The sequence below is a fragment of the Protomyctophum parallelum genome (genome assembly GCF_964188405.1).
Source record: "Protomyctophum parallelum genome assembly, chromosome: 7".
NCBI lineage: Eukaryota > Metazoa > Chordata > Actinopteri > Myctophiformes > Myctophidae > Protomyctophum > Protomyctophum parallelum.
In genome coordinates, this window is record NC_139705.1 from 22,521,206 (window position 1) to 22,542,645 (window position 21,440).

The following is a 21,440-nucleotide window of genomic DNA, read 5'->3' on the forward strand; positions in this document are numbered from 1 at the left end:
GTTCCATTTGTACACTCTAATGCATGTCAAACTGGGGATCCTTGAAATTAAACGGGTTGAGAATCATTACTAGAGTCGTAAAAATCTTCTCTTATAGGGGTCGCTGGCATATATTTTCAAATGGGGGTCCGTGGGCTAATTGGTGTCCATTTGGGGGTCCTTGACGTGAAAAAGTTTGGGAACCAGAACCACTGCACTACAGTATGTGGGTTTTATAGAATCACACGTCTTCTTCTCCTGTGGCCATTCGGTTTCTAGTAGGTAGGCCTAATTGTAACTCATTTTAGTTTAGGTGCAAAAGGGATATACAGTGGTGCAAACTAAGTACATTTACTCAACTACTGTACTTACTGTAAGTAGAATGTGAGGTACTTTTACTTTAGTGGAGTATGTTCATATTTCAATGCTTCAATTATTATTACAAAACATACATTAACTCATCACCACTTCAGCCCTATACTTTGGCCATGTGAAAATAGCCCATCTATGAGCTTGTAGATCTGTTGTTTTCAAAAGTTTTGTATACATTTGAAAACTTGTGAAACGGAACATTATGCATAATTATTGCATAATAACTTTGTACTTTTACTTAAGTATAGATTTTGAATTCCGGACTTTTACTATTAGTATTTCTACATTGCCGTAGCCTATTGATACTTTTACTTAAGTAAAACATGTGAGTACATTTTCTTACAAATAGTTGATGCTTCAGAGCAACTTAAGTGTGCTATAGGCTATGTGTCTTAATCACTGATGCGTAGAGAAACAATTTGATTGGAAATACAGCCTGTTTTCAGGCATCAAACCTGCAGCTGGTTATGAGATTTGTCTTCTAAACAACTAGGCACCCTGCGTCTTTGCTCGACACAAAATATGTACTTGTAACTTTCCTCATGTGGGTCAGTGCACAGTTGGCCCCATTTCTGGGATCCACTCATGTTTTCACACTGTTCTTGCTTTTTATTGTGTTTTTTGACTGTGTGCAAAAGAAGGACAAAGCGAGATGAGTCAGTAGGTACATAATTTCAACTTTATATCATTATATAATTTCTATGCAGGAAGAAACATTTACAAAATGTACAAGATGTGCTCCATCAGTAATAATCAAACATAATCAAATAAGCAAGCAGGGAGAGGACAATCAAATAAGATCCCTCACCCCGAAAAAATATCGCTTGTGTTTGTATGACAAACATTGGGGGTAGAGGAAAGAATGCGTGTGGAGTGAGTGCTGGTGATTTCAGGGAGTAATATGCTGGTTAGTTACAACATCTGATAGCAGGAAGTGTATCTGAGCTCTGCTCTCTAGACAGTGGGTCCGGGGACTGTCTACCAGGGGTCCTTGAGAGGGTTCCATGCAGGGGTCCCTATTGATAGTTAGGAACCAACTCAGAGAGTGTACACATTAACGGAACGCATACCAAACTGTGGTTCCTCGAAATTAAACGTTTGACAACCACTGCTCTGAGAAGCCCCACTATATACTATATTTTCCCCATCATGGCTTGGCGAAGCCCCACTTGGTACAGAACGATGTATTACATTCCTCTAGACTCTGAACTCATCGGTCAGATCCACCATATCAGTTCAATCCTTATGGAGACATTGGATTAACACAATATTTACAGCAACAAAATGAAACATAAGGACGACAAAACTCAACATGCATGATGTGGAGGTATAGTCTCCATCAGTCCTGGTGTGCGGCCAGATATGATACACATTTTACATAACAGTTTTGTGAAATAGGATTCATATGTGAAACCATATAGTTTCCTTTAAGATGATCCATTTCATTACAAATTGATAAGAGCATTATACGGATCCTATTATATGGGTTACACATTTAATATTGATTTTATTGCAGTACTAATGCAGATAGTATATCCTTCTTAGTGAAACAGTGATGCATAATGACCTTAAGATGCCAAGCTTAATTTAGTAATATATACAGGATCCCTTTTGTCTTATACACAAAGAGAAACATATTCAGTCATCATTAATAGTCCCTAAGTTGTAACTGTTTGAATCTATTATCTACGATAGCTCTTTAGATGTGGTTTGTTATTGATGGCCTGTTAATAATGACTTTAGGAATAAGGAAAACTTAAGTGTACCGGCTTTTGGTCTGAAGCAGACTGGAAGTAAAGGTTAACTGTAAGCCTGCATATTGATTTATAGTCTCACTAGAACCTCCAAGAGACACTGAGGTGTGAGTGTGAGTGTGTGCGTGCACGATATATTGTTCCTCAATTCTTCGATTTCCAAGTAAGTCCTGTCCTTGGAAGTGAGGAGTCGACACTTATATAGCATGTGCATCAAATATGTTTCCATATACGTATATATATATTGGCATGTATGTGCACTTGTGCACGTGTGCACTGTGTATGTGAGCGGCATGTTCAAGGGTCGATGCGGAAAGCCAACAGTTTGTCTGAGTGCATGTTGTTGAGGGTCCGCAGGTCCGGGAGACGCAGGAGGAGCTTGGGGAAGAGGGTGCTGTCGTCCGGGCGGCGGCGCGTGATCAGCGAACGCAGAGCACGGATCAAACCCTCCTGGAGCTGCTCCACGGCCCGCATATCCGAGATAGCCGAACGGTCTGTGGAATGCACACAATGTTGATGTTTTAATCGGAAAATAACATTTTTATTGCTCATTAGGAAAGTAACTAAGTACTGTAGGCTAATTCAGAACAATTTTGAGGTACTTTTACTTCACTTGAATATAAAAAAATGTCAGTACTTCTACTACTACAGTGCCAAATATTGTGCTTATTGTGTTACGACAGCTTTAGTTACCAGTTACTTCGCAGATTTTCATTATTCTTACGCAACATATTACTTATTATTGTACATTATAAACCATTTAATTAATTAATAATCATTTCAGGCTACTAGAAAATAGACGATCTACAAGCTCACAATGTATTGCAGTGCGACACGTCGTGAGCCACTATTCTGAAAAGGTCTTGACCATATTTGAAAGCTTTTCAAAGAAAACATGTCAAATGAGACATTCAGCATAATTATGCCTAGCTACTATTTCTATATTGTGGTATTTACTGTGTTTTACTGTCTCTCTCTCCCTCTTTCTCTCTCTCTCTCTCTCTCTCTCTCTCTCTCTCACCTGCAGAGACCAACACCACAGCCATGAAGAGGGCCATCTCATCAGGCTCCAGCCCCAGTGAACCCAACTTCTCGCTGAATTCAAACATGGCGTCCAGCAGGGAGCCCATGCCCAGGACCCGCAGGGTGGGCAACGGGTATGTCTGGCCATTCAGGAATGTCACTGTACGCTCCTCAGCGTTGAAGAGAGTGCAGAACCTCACCATGAGAACCTGACAATACCAAGAAACACAACTGTTACTCACACAGGTAGGCAGGCAGTGGCGTAATGGTGATTTTCTTTCCAGTGGTATTCTAATGACATGCATGCGCACACCAACATGTTCACAGAACAGCTTATAGTGTACGAGATTCAACTTCAATGAATTAATTAACAGCTAGTCGCAAGTCACATCACCTCTGTAATTTAATTCATGAATCCAGGGCCATTATCCATTCTCTTTTGGACTGCTTCAGGAGATCTGACAGTAATCTATGCCTACAGACTACAGTACTTAACATTGATATGCACAAGTCGGCAGCTTTTGTAGTTTGGTTAAAGGTGCAAATGGCATTTTTATGTCCGATTTCGATACGCTACTGATTATATTGTGCATCTCTGACTGTTGGTCTTACACGGTTAATTTCTATAGTCATTACCTGAAACGTGCCCGACTTGAGCAGCATAACCTGGTCATGTTGGCTGAGCTCTTGGAATCCTGGGATGCCCTTGGCGAATTCTACCACCTCCTTGACAGCAGGAGTGAAACACTGCGAGAAGGACTCCCATATCTGCTGACTGGTGCGATCTGCCCCAGACACAGGGCATGCATTGAGAGGACAGGCCTGTGAGAAAGAGAGAGAGAGAGAGAGAAAAGGGAGAATCAGGATTTGTTCACCAAACAAGATAGATAACAAGAGCTTGCTATGTAGCACAAAGTCTCCTCACGCACTTACCAGCACTTTAGCTCCTTGAGCTAATTTCCAAGGGCAGGAAGGATGACTTTGGGCAGGGTTTCCCACACTAGGGAAATTGTTATGATTAGCCGTGGCGCCCCCTTGAGGTGCAGTACGGTCACACAGGTTGTGATTCTGACCGGATGACATCAAGTAGTTATAGCGGCTGTTGTTGTCTACCGTCGTGAACGTGAGCTGGTTGTCATTAGGGACAACTGGACAGCGAGAGGTGGGAGCAGGGCAAGTCTGGTAAACCTGGCCAGAGCTGGGTGGGGAGGAGGAGATGTGGGTGTAGCCCACGGCTTCCTGACAAAAGTGAGAGGCGTTGTTGTTGTTGTTGTTGTTGATGGTGGTGGTGGTGGTGGTGATGTTAGCCTGTTTGACTACTCTTTCCTGGCCACCACTGGTGAAGATGTCTTGGTAGGCTCTGGACATAGCGCCAATGGCCTCTTTAGAGTTGCCATCTCCAGGGCTGGGGGGCGTTTCCCTCACCGGGGACAAGTCCATTTCCATGGCAGCCGACTCATTTAGACTGTTCATGTAGCTCTGCATCTCGTCCAGAAGCCTCTGCTTCTCCCTCTTGGGAATACGGCCAAAGCGCACAGCTATAGGAGGAGAACACAAACATAAAGATAAAGATACATACTGTACATTTTTCTACTCACTGTTGGCCATTCTGTAGGCTACAGAACCAAATCTCATCACATATACAGCATATATATATAGATTTGTTGATCTACAAGCTCACAACTTTTCACAATGCAACATGTTGTGAGTGTGTAGATCGGCTATTTGTGCTATTTTGGACAAATCTTGGCATGTTTTAAGTAGGCTATAAAGTGATTTAAACCAGAAAAGGTCAACACTTATGCCATATCGCAATATTACGATATCCAAAATCCCAGACGATATCTAGTCTCGTATCACAATATCAATGAATATCAATATATTGCCCAGCCCTAGTTGAAGTATAGCATCTATTCAGTGGTACAGATGGGGAAGCTGCTGTACCATAAATCATACAGAGCATGCATGAAAGCAGAGCACGTTTAAAAAATAAAAAATAAACATAAACCTGCATAATGCACGAGATAAGACTCAGACACGTAATCCATAAGGCATGGAAATGGTCACGTTTCATTTTAAATATTGACGCATTTCAAAGAGGATTGTGTCAGGAATGTGTGCTGTTGAGATGGATGTTTTCTTCCTTCCCAGGCCCCAAACCCCCATCCCAGAGAAACCATCAGCTGGATAGGCTATTTATAGACTCCCTGCTACCATCCGCCTCATCCTCCTCTCTCTCTCTCTCTCTCTCTCTCTCAATGTCCCTCTCCAACTCCCTCCCACCGTTTGTAAGTAGGGCAGTGGGGCAACGTGAGCATGATGTCACTGGCACTGAGATGGAGAAAGGGAGAAGAACTAGAGAGGTGGACTCTTAAGCGAATAAGAGGGTCGAGGAGAAAGGAGTGACAGCAAGGTGATGTTGAAAAGATGATGACACTGTGTGCACGGAACCCGAGGGGGAGATGGAGAGACAGCAGGGTACTGTTAGATAGCCCATAGAGGCCAATGGGACCAAACTCTTTACATCAAATTATCTCAAAGCCTAATGATATTCGCACACACAATTAACACGAAGGATTCACCTGTGTAGTTTCTATATATTTTTTTAATCCCATAGTTAATAAAAAAAAATATTAAGTAATTTAAAGATATAGATCTTTCTATAAATTACTTAATATGTATAAATAATATATTAAAAATATAACACCATATATCTTGTTGAAAATACTAACAAACATTTAGTATTCGGCCAATCATCCTTATAGCTATCATCATAGGTTGCTTCTACCAAAGTATGCCAGCATGCCAACCGACTACAATATTTGCCTGCTTTGCAGACCTAAATTAATCCAGCTGTGTTGTGTGAAATCAGAGTTCACTATTAAATGTGGGCTGCAGGCAGTTGCATGCGGTTTCCTGTTAGTGCAATACTCTGAAACAGAGCAAAACAGGGTTTCTAGGTTGCGGTCCTCGACTCTTTCCAACATCTCCTCTAAGGGGGTCGAGTGTTTGCACCTTGATTAAGCTGTTTTTTCCCACCCTATTTTCTGTGCTCAACTGCTCACCTCTCTGTGCACCAAAAATGTGCACATGCCGAAATGACACTAATCTACCCGCTTTAGTATTCACTGGCTTAGGCAAGTGCTTTGCGTAGATACGTCGAAAAGAAGAACACAGGCAAACTACACCAAGTAGGTCATGTATATGCTATACGCCCATTCTATGATGTTTTTCTAGGTCAGCCCATGCTATTTTCTTAATCTGCAATGATAGATGATCAATCAATGTTCAACAATCAAGGCTAAAAGTAGGTGATGTAAGCATCATGCTCAATAAAGCTGGTGACAGCAGAAGGCAGATTTTTTGCATCCCTAGCTTAATTGTTACCGAATCTCTCATTAATTGCGGAAAGATGTTATAAGGGCATACACAAGGTAATCAAGTTGCCCCTGTTCCAATTTCCTAAAATAATTCCTGTGTTTGCTGCAGTTTTCTGGATGACAGATAGCTTCAGGGACTTCAGGGCTCCTATTCTCATAAATCACAGTCTGACAGGGAGATCTAGTGGGGGGGGGGGGGGGTGGAATCAAGGAACATAGTCGGCACACCGAACGGGTGGTGCTGCTTTGAAATTAGAGTGAAAAGACGAGCGAACAGGAGGATGTTGCAAAGGGCACGCCAAAGACACTTTGAAACTTAAAGAATGATACAACGCTGGTGGTAATCTCCTCCTGTCCCAATGTTACAACGTTAGGGGAGTGCAAGGAAGTTGCAGCACCACCAATGGAGCAAGAGAATGCGCTACTGCCATGATGACCTCAAAAGATTTTATGCATCGCATTCCTCAAGCAGACCTACATATATCGGCACAGTGTACCTTCACTCTGCTGGCTACCCATTTCCCCATTGGTTTTGCTAATCAGATCACTGTGGCACGCTGACTGGATGGCGTTAGAGTCTCTCATTACTATAAAATGTGTCAGGATGTCTCACCATCTCTTGACATGCCGACGGAGAGGCATTTCTTGAAGCGGCAGTGCTGGCACCGGTTCCGGTTCATGCGCATAATCAGACAGTTCTCGTTCTTCACGCACATTTTGTAGTTGATGTTCTGCTGGATGCTACGGCGGAAAAAGCCCTGGAACCGAAAGAAAAACATTAAATTCATTGCTGCAAAGTCAAACCATCATTGCCGAATCATCACTCAAAGTGCATAAAGAAAATGGTTAGCTTACCTTGCAACCCTCACAAGCATGCACTCCATAGTGGAAACCGGAGGCAATATCCCCACACACCTTGCAAAGCAGAACCATCCCACCTGTCTCTGAGGAAGGAGCAAAGAGACAAACAGCCAGTCAGATGAGCCACTCAAAGAAAATAATAATGACAACCCCTGAGGGACGGCAGTCAACTACATAGGTTTAAGTGGTCATACGGGAAAAGGCCTTAGTTGGAGGACACTCACTGGTGAACGTTCCTGAGAACCCGCATGGCCTTTTTCCTGCGATGGGATGTGCATAGGTGTGCTGAGGAGTGGCAGCTGCTGCTGTCAAGGGGCCGCTGAAAACCTCCGGGAACTGGAACACAGACTTGGAGGACGATGTACCGCATCCACCCGTCCTCTGTTGTTTCAATGCTCCGATCTCTGTGAAGGTGATCTCCTCCGGAGATGAGGGCTGAGAGTGGGAAGAAGGTGACTGGGTCTGGTAGCCACTAGACGGGCTGCCTGGGCTAGGGCTGGCACTGCCCGAGGAACCTGCATATAGGATCACCCCTCCTGCAGTCAAGAGAGAGGGATAGAGGCCTTTAGAGGAACCTGCATATAGGATCACCCCTCCTGCAGTCAAGAGAGAGGGATAGAGGCCTTTAGGAACCTGCATATAGGATCACCCCTCCTGCAGTCAAGAGAGAGGGATAGAGGCCTTTAGTCAAGTTGACTAGTCATCGTGTTAGTTGAGCAGTTCTCTTGACAGAAAGGCCAGGGTCTGGGAGTTCAAGTTGATTACGCAAAAATAAGCATGGCTATAGTTCATCACAGGACAGTAATATGCCCCAGTTCTAATCAGCTGTCCTACAGCTGATTGAATTAGCGGTTCTAATCAACCACACATTTCTACGCACCAATCACACAGCCGGTTCTCACACTGGTCTCTGCCACACCAATACTACCAGCTGCTGCTGGCAAACCCAGTCTCCATCTATCTAGTTCTAGTTTCTATAGTTCAGTCTTGAATAACTAAAATTCAAGGTTTGGGCCTGCCCCTGTATAGGCTATATCCATGGGGTGTTCTGTATCACAATTAAGGGAGTATCTTAATAGCAGAGCATGTGTAGTGAATATAAACTTTGTCAGCATGACCTGTATGTTTTCCTTCCACAACTGATTTGTTGAACGCGAGGTGATGTAATAAAGTACACAATTATGTGCGACGCCAAACAAACTCTGCAACAAGAATTTGCATCATCGTTGTGAGAAGTGTGCTCAAGCGATCACAGATCGTGGCGCTAAAAATATACTAGCCTACGTGCAAGAGTCGCACTCGCACGGTCACACCCGCACCACCCAACCGTTCACATTATGTTATTCTCCGTGCAAATGCAGTAGGCCTATACTAGCCTACAGGCAAGGCAATTTTGTACATGCTTTGTTCTGAAGAATTTTATTCTTTTTTTCTTTTTGTTTCTTTTTGTATTCTTTATCCTTGGAGGGAAGATTCTTTTCCCTCGCAGACTCGCATCTCTAGCCAGCCATGCGTTGTAAATGAGCCGAGGCACGTCACGTGTTTGCGAGGTCTGTTGCCTCCTCCCCCGTTCCTTCCAATAATAGTCCCTCTCCCTTGGCACTGTGCTCAGAGGCAGCTAACTGCACGACACCTGACCGCCGCCTCACATGGACTCCTGACACGGTTACTGCCCAAAACAAATATGCACTCTCGTGTGCAGAAATACAACAATCACAATTCAATTTAGCTCTGCTGACGGCCTGACGGGGGAGCACCCCGATGTCCCCAAAGATGTTGTTGCAAAGAAGCATGGCCTACTCTGTTAGTAGTCTAAACCTGGCCTGCCTATAGGCTAGGTTACAGTAGCGCGGTGTACCTCAATCGGCTGTCCATGTCCACTACTACTACTCACTTTCTCTGGCTGTGGACTCCAGTAGTGACTATACAGCCAGAGAAAGTGAGTCACGTTTTGCCATGAGAATATCCTAGTAATCCTACTGTAGCAGCTCACAGATTTCACTTTGAGGATAATGCACTGATAAGATAGCCCACCCAGTTAAAGTAATGGGAAAGATCATATGAAATTTGAAGACAAATTCATATAGCATATTAAATATAATAATATTATATATCTGAACACTCATCTGGAGGACACTATATATGCATTACAGTAGGCCTACCCTAAAATGTAGACTATGTAGCCTATTTATCGATTCTGACAAAAGATAGTTTTACTGTGTGTTTGCTACACAAGGTATTATTTTGTTTCCCTTAGCTTGCAAGTGTCAGTGGATTTGTTGACTCACTCCAGAGCCACAAGGCCCTCACCTCTACCTGAGCTTAACAGACATGACCACACCCTTTCTCCACCTGAACACATGCATTTCCACCTGAAGACACACATACATGTGAGTGTTTATGAATGGTCCCGCATGGGGTGCCATATACACGCTTTCAATTAATAATCAGTTTTTACAATCTGTTCAAGATAAAACTCATTGACTGTCAAGATACGCAATCAGCACATGCATCATGCCCGGCCTTTCCTGCAGGCTGCACTGTAGCAATCAGCTCCCCTGTGTGCGGCTGTTCTGGGACACGGGGCTTAATGAAATTGCCCCCTCTTCTCAGATCATATTTCGGCCTTGGGAGATTGGCATTGTGAGATTGGGGTTAAAGGGGAATTGCTCTTTGCAGTTTACTGCTCTTGCGCACTTGGCGGAAGGTCCTGTGTGCACAGAGTGATGCACTCTCCTGGGCTATACGTACAAGCTGCCGTTCAGGTCAGTGCATACGGTATGTACATCGTTAATCGAGGAATCAGCAGGTCCCCTGCACAGCCGACCGTGAGCTTAGCCTACCCGTGCAAGCACTAATCTAAGGCCAGGGCAGGCAGAGAAACATGAGTATAGTGAGCACCTCACGGGCACAACAATCTTCCCTCCCCTGCTCTATACTCTCCTCTCTCTAGCTCTGGTCCATAGCTCTAATGCGTTTCATTTAGAGCTATGTTACTCTCAACTTCCGCCACTCACATGAATGCAGACCAGCCTCTCCTCTTTAGCGTAAATAAAAAGAACGTTTTTGCTACTCACCAAAACAAAGGCGGTTTGTGTCATTAGAAAGCCTACTTTCCTTAGTGGACGCACTCTGAGCCCCCCACCACACATATAAACTGTACTTTTTGGCCAAAAGGGGATTTTGTTTCCACCGGGGAAAAAAATATTTTAGTTACTCCACTGCGCCTTCTACCGATATTGCCCAGAGAATTGCCCCATAGAGAATATTTTTCCTCTGGTGAGAAAAAATCCCTTTCTGGCCAAAAAGTACAGTTTATACGTGTGGTGGGGGGCTTAGAGTCCACTAAGGAAAGTAGGCTTTCTAATGACACAACCCGCCTTTGTTTTGGTGATTAGCAAAAACGTTCTTTTTATTTACGCTAAAGAGGAGAGGCTGGTCTGCATTCATGTGAGCGGCGGAAGTTGAGAGTAACATAGCTCTAAATGAAACGCATTAGAGCTATATGGACCAGAGCTATCCTCTCTCTATCCTTCCTTTTTCTTATTTGACTATTAGTAGTCCACCCATAAGTCATGACTGGTGAGGAATGCCACAATCAATATGCAAAATAATGACTGCCGGGATGGCATGCAGTTATCAGTGTTCTGCCATTTGGGACTCATAGCCTCGGTGTGGGCTGCTATGAGCTGTGCCTACTGTTTCAGAGTCTGATACAGACTTCATTAACCCAGGCTATAGTAAGTAGGTCAACAGCAACATGATAGAATGGTATTCATGTACCCTAGCCTAGCCTCTCTCCAAGTGGATGCTGCATCACTGACACTGGCACTTGCAATTAATGTGGAAATGCACGCATCAACATAGATAGACAGTAATAAACATATAAGACATACATTTTGAATGCAACAATAATCATGCATTAGTGACACTTGCACACGTTACATCACACCACCAACACACTTCAAACATGGATTCAATAAAAGCCATTTGAGGATTAGCCTACTACACCATGTCATCAACTACAGTGTTGTAGCCTCTGTTAATCCCAGGTATCAATTTCAGCATGGTTTGGAGAGCACGCATGGATCAGGAGTCAGGGAGATGACAGCTATAGGGCCATGCAGGTCCATGGAATGTTTAACAGTAGAGTCACGTTCCAGGCTGATACGCAACCTATAGCGGACGTGGATGCCCTGAACGTACTTCACACATGTGCGATGGTCAAATTCAGGCGTGCATTAATTAAAAGTGGGGTCCTGGAAATTGCTTTCAGTATAGAGGCTATAGGCTAGCTAACAGTGGAAAGTATATTTACTCAAGTATTGTACTTAAGTACAACTTTGAGGTATTTTTACTTTATGGAAATACATAAATGCACTTTTTACTCCACCACAATTAATTGAAAACTTTAGTTACCTAGTAGTTTAGTACTTTGATCTACAAATCAACATCTACATTTATTATACATTAACCACTTCAGCCCTATTTAAACTTTGGCTATTTGGAAATAGCTGATCTACAAGCTCACAACACATCCATGTTGTGTAGATCTATATTCAAAACATTTAAAATGGGACATTCTGCATAATGAGTAGGCCTAGCCGGCTATACAGGGCCATGGAATGCTTAACAGTAGAGTCACGTTCCAGACTGCGGACATGGATTCTTTGGCCTGAACGTTCTTGACAGATGTTTGGGATGTTCAAATTGAGGCATGCTGCATTCATTAATATAGTGGGGGCCTGGGAATTGCTTTCGGTATGTATTAGCTATACTAGAAAGGCAGGGAAACGTGACAAGAGACTAAGTTAAGTTAATGCATGGAATCGCTGACCCACTGACCAACCTCCCCCCTTAGTTCCCATCACCGCGGACGTAATCAACACAGAAGTGTCCGTGCGTGAGCGAGCAGGAAGCTGAGAGGGTTGAGAGGGAGGGAGAGATGGAGGGAGGGCTTGGGAATCACGCGTCGCACGCGGCTCTGCAAGGGAATCCACGTGAGGACGCTTTGATGGTAGGCTACAATCTACATACACACACAGTGGGAATACACGGCGCGCTGCGCTCTAGTATCCAGTGCAGCCACAACTTCCACAAGTTCCAACTAACTATAGGCCTACAGCCCACCGGCCACCGCCAGGGGCTTTACATTAAAGAGACAAAAAGTAAATATAGACGCATGCTCTATAGTCATAGTGGAATCGCATGTGCGCAAGTTTATTTTCCCTCGACACACCTCCCCCCCCCCCCCCCCCTATATTGAAATATTTCGGCAATTTACGCACCATGCAGCATGCATGCAGCACTCTGTTTAGTCTGTTATATAGGCCTAATTCCCAAAGTGATTCCTGTAACCTATATATATGCTATGTAGGCTAGGTAGCATATATAGGTTACAGGAATCACTTTGGGAATTAGGCCTATAACAGGTCCGCTTGCCCTTTTCCAATCTAGGAGATGACCAAAAAGTTGAACGAAATGCATTTTGTCTTTTCCCGCAGAATTACCATTACCCAACCAACACCCATGCCATGATGCTATTTTCATATGTTCTTTTGCTATTATATTTAATTGACAAATAGATAATAATGTACATGGTATACAGCAAAGTGTCCATTTTCTTTCGGAGATGTTCTTTAGTGAAACATAAAGCCTGCATGCATCAAGACAAGTTCTAGCAGCAGCGCCCTGACTGTACTGTATGCCTTATACGGATACAGGGCAGGGTCTGTGTCCTCACAGAACATGTTACTGTACTATATGTTGTATAACGCGTGCATAGCAATAGGGTATACGCCTCAAATGCTACATTGTAGGACATGACTGGAATGCTGCTGCAGCACAGGGCTCAAATTATTCGCGCGCAAGCAAATTGGCCCATCTTGTCTTGGCCCTTATTTTACAATTTACAATTTAGGCATTTAGAAGACGCTCTTAATCCAATCCTTCTGTGTTCGCTGCTTATGTGCTTGTACCTCCACAAAACGAACTCAGTGACCTCTTGGCTCTTGCTCTGCATGGGAACCTAAATGTATGTTGCGCGTTTGCACGTGACAGGGTAGTTATGGGCTACTCCACCCACCCCCAAATATGATCAAGATAAAACAAAGTTAAAGTTTTATATCGACCGCCAAAGTGAAAGTGTAGCCATAATAATGGCTTCCTATATAGTAATATATGGCTATGTTTGAATAAATAATAATAATGTGGGGGGGAAAAGACAATAACAATATACTCCCTCTATTAGAAGGGAATTAACCTAATTAAAAGGGTGCAAGCATGACACTCGTATTCGTATATCCTATTATATTTAGGCTTAGCTCTGCCATAGCCCTAATGCCCTTTGCTGCCGTTGCATAAGAAGGCATTAGCGCTATGGACCAGAGCTAATTTAGGCTATAGCCTATAGCCTACTGACTATATGTAGGCTAGTAGGCTACTCTCTAGTCTAGTGTCTATTCCTATAGGAGGTAACAGGTCCGCTCGCCCCTTTTCCATATAGGAGGTGACCAAAAAGTTGAACGAAATGCATTTTGTCTTTTCCCGCAGCATTACCATTACCCAAACAACACCCATGCCATGATGCTATTTTCATATGTTCTTTTGCTATTATATTTTATTGACAATAATGTACATGGTATGCAGCAAAGTGTCAATTTTCTTTCGGAGATGTTCTTTAGTGAAACATAAAGCCTGCATGCATCAAGACAAGTTCTAGCAGCAGCGCCCTGACTGTACTGTATGCCTTATACGGATACAGGGCAGGGTCAACGGGTTCTGTGTCCTCACAGAACATGTTACTGTACTATGTTGTATAACGCGTGCATAGCAATAGGGTATACGCCTCAAATGCATGCTCTCACCTGTTATGGAACGTGACCACCCTATTGTAAATGATCACTTCATGTCATGTGCGTACTGCGTATATAAGGCTACCCTTAACCTAACCTCGATCTTGTGGAGAAACTTGTTTTTATTATAGCCTTATATCTTCTTATATCTTATCTTATAGGACATGCAGTTGTCACTCGAGATAATGGCACGCACGCACGCGCGCGCGCACACACACACACACACACACACACACACACACACACACACACACACACACACACACACACACACACACACACACACACACACACACACACACAGTATCCTATTATGCTATAGCTTACGACTGACAGCCCGTGACACATTGACATGACAGTCACTGGAGTTCCACGTGAGTTTGTTTTCATGGAAAACAGGAAGTCGCTGCCACCACAGCCCACAACCATAATTCTATGCCCACACAACCCATGCGGGCAGTTTTCATAAAATCATATACTAAAATCGGTAATTAGGCTAATGCATGCTGAATAAAGTAGGCTATACAATATCCCGATCAAGTTCACTTTTAACCATGATGCATGCCTGCATGCAGGACGCTCATTGCTCAATTATTTTAAAGCCTATAGCTGGCCACAAATTGGGCTGTGCAAAATAAATATTAGTCAGCATCTTAAAAACAAAATTGACACTTATAGACAATCTCCATTTAAAACATCAGAATAATAGTTGACGTATAGGCTAAACAAGATTTTGCACGCGGACATAATTGCCATTGCTTTAAAGCGCACATCATGAGATCAATCCAAAGCCTGCATGCACAATTCTAAATAAAATATATATTTTGCATTATCAAAGAAGTTTGTGGTCTTATATAATATAACTATAGGCTTGTATCATGATACACCGTGCTGAAAAACTGGTAAGAAATAATTAATCCTGCCTGCCTGTTAATTGTTTGCAACATCAATGAAAATGACATCTTTCAAATCAGCTAATAATGTGTTGTATTTACTTTATCATGATTAGCGTTCAAATTCACTGACACTGTGTTGAGTTGAGATACCACACTGTCGCTAAACTATCATAATGACGTTGTTATTCTTACCTCCAGGACTGTTATCCATCTCTCTTGATGATGCTGATATTTCTGTAGTCTCGATTAGCCTATATCGAAAGGACCGGAGTGAAAGTCTCAGGAGAGCAGGTGGGAAAGTCAAGACACGCACCTGCCAGGTCCATATAGCGCACAAGTGGTAGCAATAATGGAAATGTCTCTCCAGCGAGCATGAAGTTTCCTTATAAACTAATTATGCTATAGGTTCTGCAGGCTGATGTATTCGGCTATGTTCACTGACTCTGATGATGATGCGCGCTGTGCCGAAGAGCTTCGTCCCAGTTAAAGATACCTGGATGCTTTCTGCCTGCATGCATGCGCTCTGGATCTTTCGTGCATGCGTCCTCCTCCTGGCCTCAAGTGCGCGTGATATCGCGCGAGCGAACACAGCGACCAATTCTCATGAACTAAAAAAAATCTATAGAGTCATCATCAACTGGAGGATGTTCGTTAATGTATAGTGACTGTGACACACCCCTGCAGCCACACTGATGTATAAAGCGCGCACACACACACACACACACACACACACACACACACACACACCCCAATCACGTTTTCAGGTCAGTCATGTCAGAAATGTGACCGTTTTGTTGCACGCTCAACTTATGCCTGTAGTGTGTGGGATTTTGCTCGCTCTGTGAAACCTGCGATATGATATCCGTTCACTTTCCCACTCTCTCTCTCTCTCTCTCTCCTTCAACTCCTTTGTGCATTTTCATTGGCGGGGATCTAGTGCTGAGGGGAGTTTGACGTGCCGCTTATTCAACCGTGCATGGTGGTATGCGTTTAGCAAATAAGCCACGTTACATGTGCTGCGCTCTGCATGTGGCGGGGAAAGCTCTGCCCTACTGACACACATTTTATGAAAAATGCGTGTGTTAAAAAAAAGTGCGTGTATTAAGGAGGGATGGAGAGATGGGGGGGGGGGGGGGGGGGGGGAAGAAACACATGGACAATGGGCGTGGCTCACCGTGACTTGGCTGCAAACTGCATAAAGTTTAAAAAGTTGTTAACTAAACACACTGACCCCGTTCCCAATGTCAAACATCACAGACAGCTGAGACATGGAGCCAAAGGATACTGGAAAATTCTAGAGCAATTCGGGGACTTATATATAGCTAGCCTACCATCAAAAGTTTCGGCTATAAATATGATACTTTCATAAGCTATATAGCTATGCATATGTGCAAAGGAGATCGTTTTCTGTAACAACTAGACTAGGTGGAATGCACAGACCACCATTCCTTTATAATCAGCCTTCTAATGACCCTAAAATACAAATTAATAAATACATACATGTATTAATACAAAATGAAATACATCTGCTCATTTGAGTCATGTGGCACAGCAACACAGTCAACATAACACAATATCTCCATGTCTAAAATACAAACATAGGCCTACAACTACCCCATTATCTTGCAGAAAGCTCCCCCTCGTGGCAGAATTTGGTAACAAACAAGTATGGGCGATGTAACATTAAAGCACTCATCAGTCATGAAACATGGTTAACTCCAAACTTGTGTTTCATGGTGTGGAGAGAGACTTTGCTTTCTTTTAAATAGCTTGTTACATTCCCCTTTGTATGTCTAGGGGTATTTCAAGAAGAGGATGCAACACGGCTGACATAAGAGTTGTTATTTATTGCACGGTAAGATGATAAGGTATACACAAAATCTCCTTCTATCCTGGTTTCCAACCAAATCAAATTAAGGGAAGAGCCCTTTACACCATATATACGTGGAACAGTACAAGGGGAACCGGCTGTATGGGGCAACTTAAAGAACTAAACAAAAGGAACTATGCCTATTCTGGATCGACTGAGCCCTCTACCTAAACCTAATCTATAAAAGGAAAAGAGGGGTTACACAAGATTGAACTACCTAAACTCCCTACTCTACCTACTGCCTAACAAAAGGTTACAATAAACACGCTCCCATACTCTGTACACATTATATATATATTCTCTCTACATATATATATATAATCACTGGTACCCTCAGGTAATGAGACAGGAAAAGGCTCTGGGTGCTCCCCACAGGTGAACTGAAGACCCAGGCCTATACCTTACACACGTTAATTAGCTCCGACGTGGACAGAGTAGCCTACTGCACAGTATGGGTGACTGAGAGACAAATAGACAATGATCAAGCGGCACAGCTGCTGCTAAGTAGTCTTCCCAGGCTGGCCCTCTGAGCGGGGATTGGCTCCTGGTGACGAGGTGGTGGGCAGGCAGGTTGATGGGTCTCCGCCTCCACGCACCACAGCAGGCCAGACCTGTGGCTGAAAGGACTGATCAGCACTCTGTATAATGTAACCCATTCACGATATATTATAAGTATATATATATAAGCATAACCACGTTATCATATAATATATATATATATATAAATACAATCATCACGTTATCATCTCATAAATATATATAATCCCCGATTATGTAACATATCTTTACATTTTTTTTTAATTATTTTACTAGTACCTTGCTGGGTGTTTCATTGTATTTGTATAATTATTTATTGTCCTGTATGTATTGTCCTGAATGTATGCATTGACCTGAGTAAAACAATTTTCCCTTGTGGATAATAAATACATCTAATCTAATCTAATCTAAATGCTATTAACTATTTGCCAGATTTGAGTCCATGCAATCACTTTAGTTGCTATAGTTTCTGCTATGGCAGATTGCACTTTTTGAATGATTTATTGAAAATTCTCTGTTGTGAATGAAACAAATCCTTTTTCGGCTGGGCCCTAAACCTGCCCCTTCTTAATCTTTTAAATTTTTATCCCACGATTTTGTAACCCAGTTTTTCTTTTTCACCCAGTGCCAATTATCTAATGTAATCCTGGGCGCTACACTTCCTCTGCCAACCTGGGGGGGCAGCGGACTGACCTCATGCCTCCTTCTATGCATGAGGAGTCCAAGCTGCTTCTTTTCACCTGACAGAGGGGAATTTCCCCGGCCGGACGTAGCGCGTGGAAGGGACACGTTATTCCGACCAGTTCCTTTCCCCTCCATCAGGCGCCCAGGCTGGCCAGGGGGAGGTAGTTTTAGAGACCAGGATTACGGCATGTTTTTGTGAGGGTACCTACCCTAGGGGACACGGGGAGAACATGCAAACTCCATACAGAAAGGCCCTATCGCCAACCCCCATCTCGGGTATGGGCACTGATGACGCGGAGGAGGGAACACGCCGCCAGTGCCCACAGCGTCCCCAGCAGGAATCGAACCCAGGACCTTCTAGCTGTGAGGCGACAGCACTACCAACTGTGCCACCGTGCCCCGCAACCTGCCTCTTCTGATTGGCCAGGCCCTGAACCCGCACTTTTCTGATTGGGCCGGGCCCAAAAACCTGCCCTCTTCTGATTGGTCAGGCCCTGAACCTGCACTTTTCTGATTGGGCCGGGCCCAAAAACCTGCCCTCTTCTGATTGGACGGGCCCAAAAACCTGCCCTCTCCTAATTGGCTGGGCCCTAAACCTGCTCTCTTCTGATTGGCCTGGCCCTAAACCTGCCCTCTTCTGATTGGTCGGGCCCAAAAAACCTTCCCTCTTATGATTGGCTGGGCCCAAAAACCTGCCCTCTGCTGATTGGCTGGGCCCAAAAACTGCCCTATTCTGATTGGCCGGGCCCTAAACCTGCCCTCTTCTAATTGGCTGCTCCCTGAACCTGCCCTATTCTGATTAGCCGGGCCCAAAAACCTGCCCTGTACTGATTGGCCGGGCCCTAAACCTTCCCTCTTCTGATTGGCCGGGCCCTAAACCTGCCCTTTTCTGATTGGCTGGGCCCTAAACCTGCCCTCTTCTTATTGGCAGAGCCCTAAACCTTCCCTCTTCTGATTCGCCGGGCCCTAAACCTGCCCTTTTCTGATTGGCCGGGCCCTAAACCTGCCTTTTTCTGATTGGCCGGGCCCAAAAACCTGCCCTCTTCTTATTGGCCGAGCCCTAAACCTGCCCTGTTCCCATTGGATTATGTCCCGAGTTAAATTACAACGTATTTTTGAGATGCGCAGAGGACTTTGGTGTAGCGGTATTCTACACTTGTGAGGACCTATATGCTTGGATTCAAGGTGAGTGGCATGCCGAAATTGGAAGATCTGCAAGCTCACAACTCTCTCCAGATGCGACAGTTGGAGCTTGTAGATTTTCTGCGCACCGTCATTCAACAAAATATAAATGAGGCTGTCGAAGTTTTCAAATAATGGCCCAGGCGTTTATATGGACGGGGTCTAACACAAACTTTGTCCTAACCCAAACATTAAATTCCATTGACAATGAATGGACAATTTGGAGTGTTGAAGACAAAGATGAGGACAAATTCTGATTGGCCGAAATGAGATTATGTACTCATTGTACTGTATGATGATGTACGATGATAAGAGCGCCCCTCACTTCACACAGGTGTGATTTTTTAAATGTATTTATTACCATGTGTTGTTCTTGCTTACTATAAATCGCTCTGGATTAAGTAAATTGTAAATTGAGGTTGGTGTTGATAAGTTCGAAACAGGCATAGGAACTGCTCAGTTGGGAGGGAGGCAATGCCAGGCAATGCCGTGAATAACCTGCGGACCGTGAATAACATTGCACCTTGAATAATGTCCTGCACCTTGAATTATGTCTTTACATGTCGAAGTGTCCTTGAGCAAGACACTGAACCCTACATTTCCTCCAATGAGTCGGTCAAGTGTAGCGCCCAGGATTACATTAGATAGATAATTGACACTGGGTGAAAAAATGGGTTCGAAAATTGTGGGATAAAACATATAAAAAAAAATAAAAAAACCTGTCCCTAACCCTAACCTCAGTAAAACTACGCCTGCCTGGGAACCAATGAGACGGGTCTATAGTACAGCTGTGGTGGGATTCATAATCACGCCTGCAGGTCTCATAAGCACAAATAACACTGGACCTTGATGACACAAGTGATGAAACAATATTACCCTCAATATTGAATGATGCATAAGTGTATTTTCAGACTGCATTAGGCCTTGTGTGTGTGTGTGTGTGTGTGTGTGTGTGTGTGTGTGTGTGTGTGTGTGTGTGTGTGTGCGCGTGCGTATGATGGGTGTCATGGATGGATTATGGACCATGCCAATGGGACCAGTGCCCTGGGGCCTGTGGATATGTGCATGAAATAGGTAAAAGTACAATATTTGCCTTCGAGATGTAGTGGAGTAGATATGAAGTAACATTAGGCCTACTTAAAATGGGAAATACTCCAGTAAAGAAAAACATATCTCCAAATTTTACTCAAGTACAGTACTTGAGTAAATGTACTTACTTCCCACCACTGCTGTAGTACTGTGTGTACTGACTGAGGGGCCTAATTAAATATTTGAGTGTAGTAGCCCAACAAACCATGTACAACCCAGATTCGGCACAAACAAGGGACTAAATTCTTTTCGCTCCTATGCCACCAAAATGTGGAACGCCCTACCAACAGTCATTAAGACATGTGAATCCCTTGACTCCTTCAAAACCGCTCTCAAAGGGCACCTACGGATGGCTGCAATTCGAAACTGGCCTCTGTAAAATCTGAATCCCCCCCACCCCCCCACCCCATTTCCCTCACTGTATATTGTATATTTTCCCTTTTTTGCTTCCCATATGATGAATTCCTGTTCTGTTCTTTAGCTACATAGAAATGTCTATTTGTATGTCTCTAAATGGTTGTATGTCTTTAAATGTTTTGATGAATTGAACAATGTGGACCCTGTTGTAAACAAGTGTAATGCTTAATTGGGTCGTCCACTCACAGTTGACAGTCTTTGTATTGAGTTTGTGCTTAAAATGTACTGTAAATTCTACAAACTGTTAATAAATATTTCAATCAATCAATTGCCATTTCAGCTCTAGCCATATCAGCTGCACTTCCACTTTCTTTCGCTAGAGGGAATTACAGCGCCAGAAATGTGGGCGCATGGATGGTGTGTCTCTTCTCTCTTCTTCTTCTATCGACGCCCCTGCCCTGGCGCAGAAGTGGGACGGCCTATGAACTATGAAGGAAGGTAATTATTACACGAAATAATTATGACTTGAATGATTTCTCAACCCAAACCTCAAAGCCAAATTAACATATTATTACCGTTTACCGGACGTCTGGTGTGTGTCC

General features: G+C 43.6%; 1 protein-coding gene across 1 annotated transcript; it reads right to left on the reverse strand.

Annotated features, from left to right (window-relative positions):
* Positions 1 to 1,049: 1,049 nt before the first annotated feature.
* On the reverse strand, positions 1,050 to 15,731 carry nr1d4a (nuclear receptor subfamily 1, group D, member 4a). Its single transcript, XM_083770284.1, has 8 exons — positions 15,312 to 15,731; positions 7,594 to 7,905; positions 7,364 to 7,452; positions 7,122 to 7,266; positions 4,062 to 4,666; positions 3,765 to 3,950; positions 3,127 to 3,337; positions 1,050 to 2,599 (listed from the first exon to the last, which is right to left on the reverse strand). Exons 1-8 carry the CDS (start codon positions 15,328 to 15,330, stop codon positions 2,403 to 2,405), a joined length of 1,764 nt encoding a protein of 587 aa, XP_083626410.1. The 5' UTR covers positions 15,331 to 15,731; the 3' UTR covers positions 1,050 to 2,402.
* Positions 15,732 to 21,440: the final 5,709 nt, after the last annotated feature.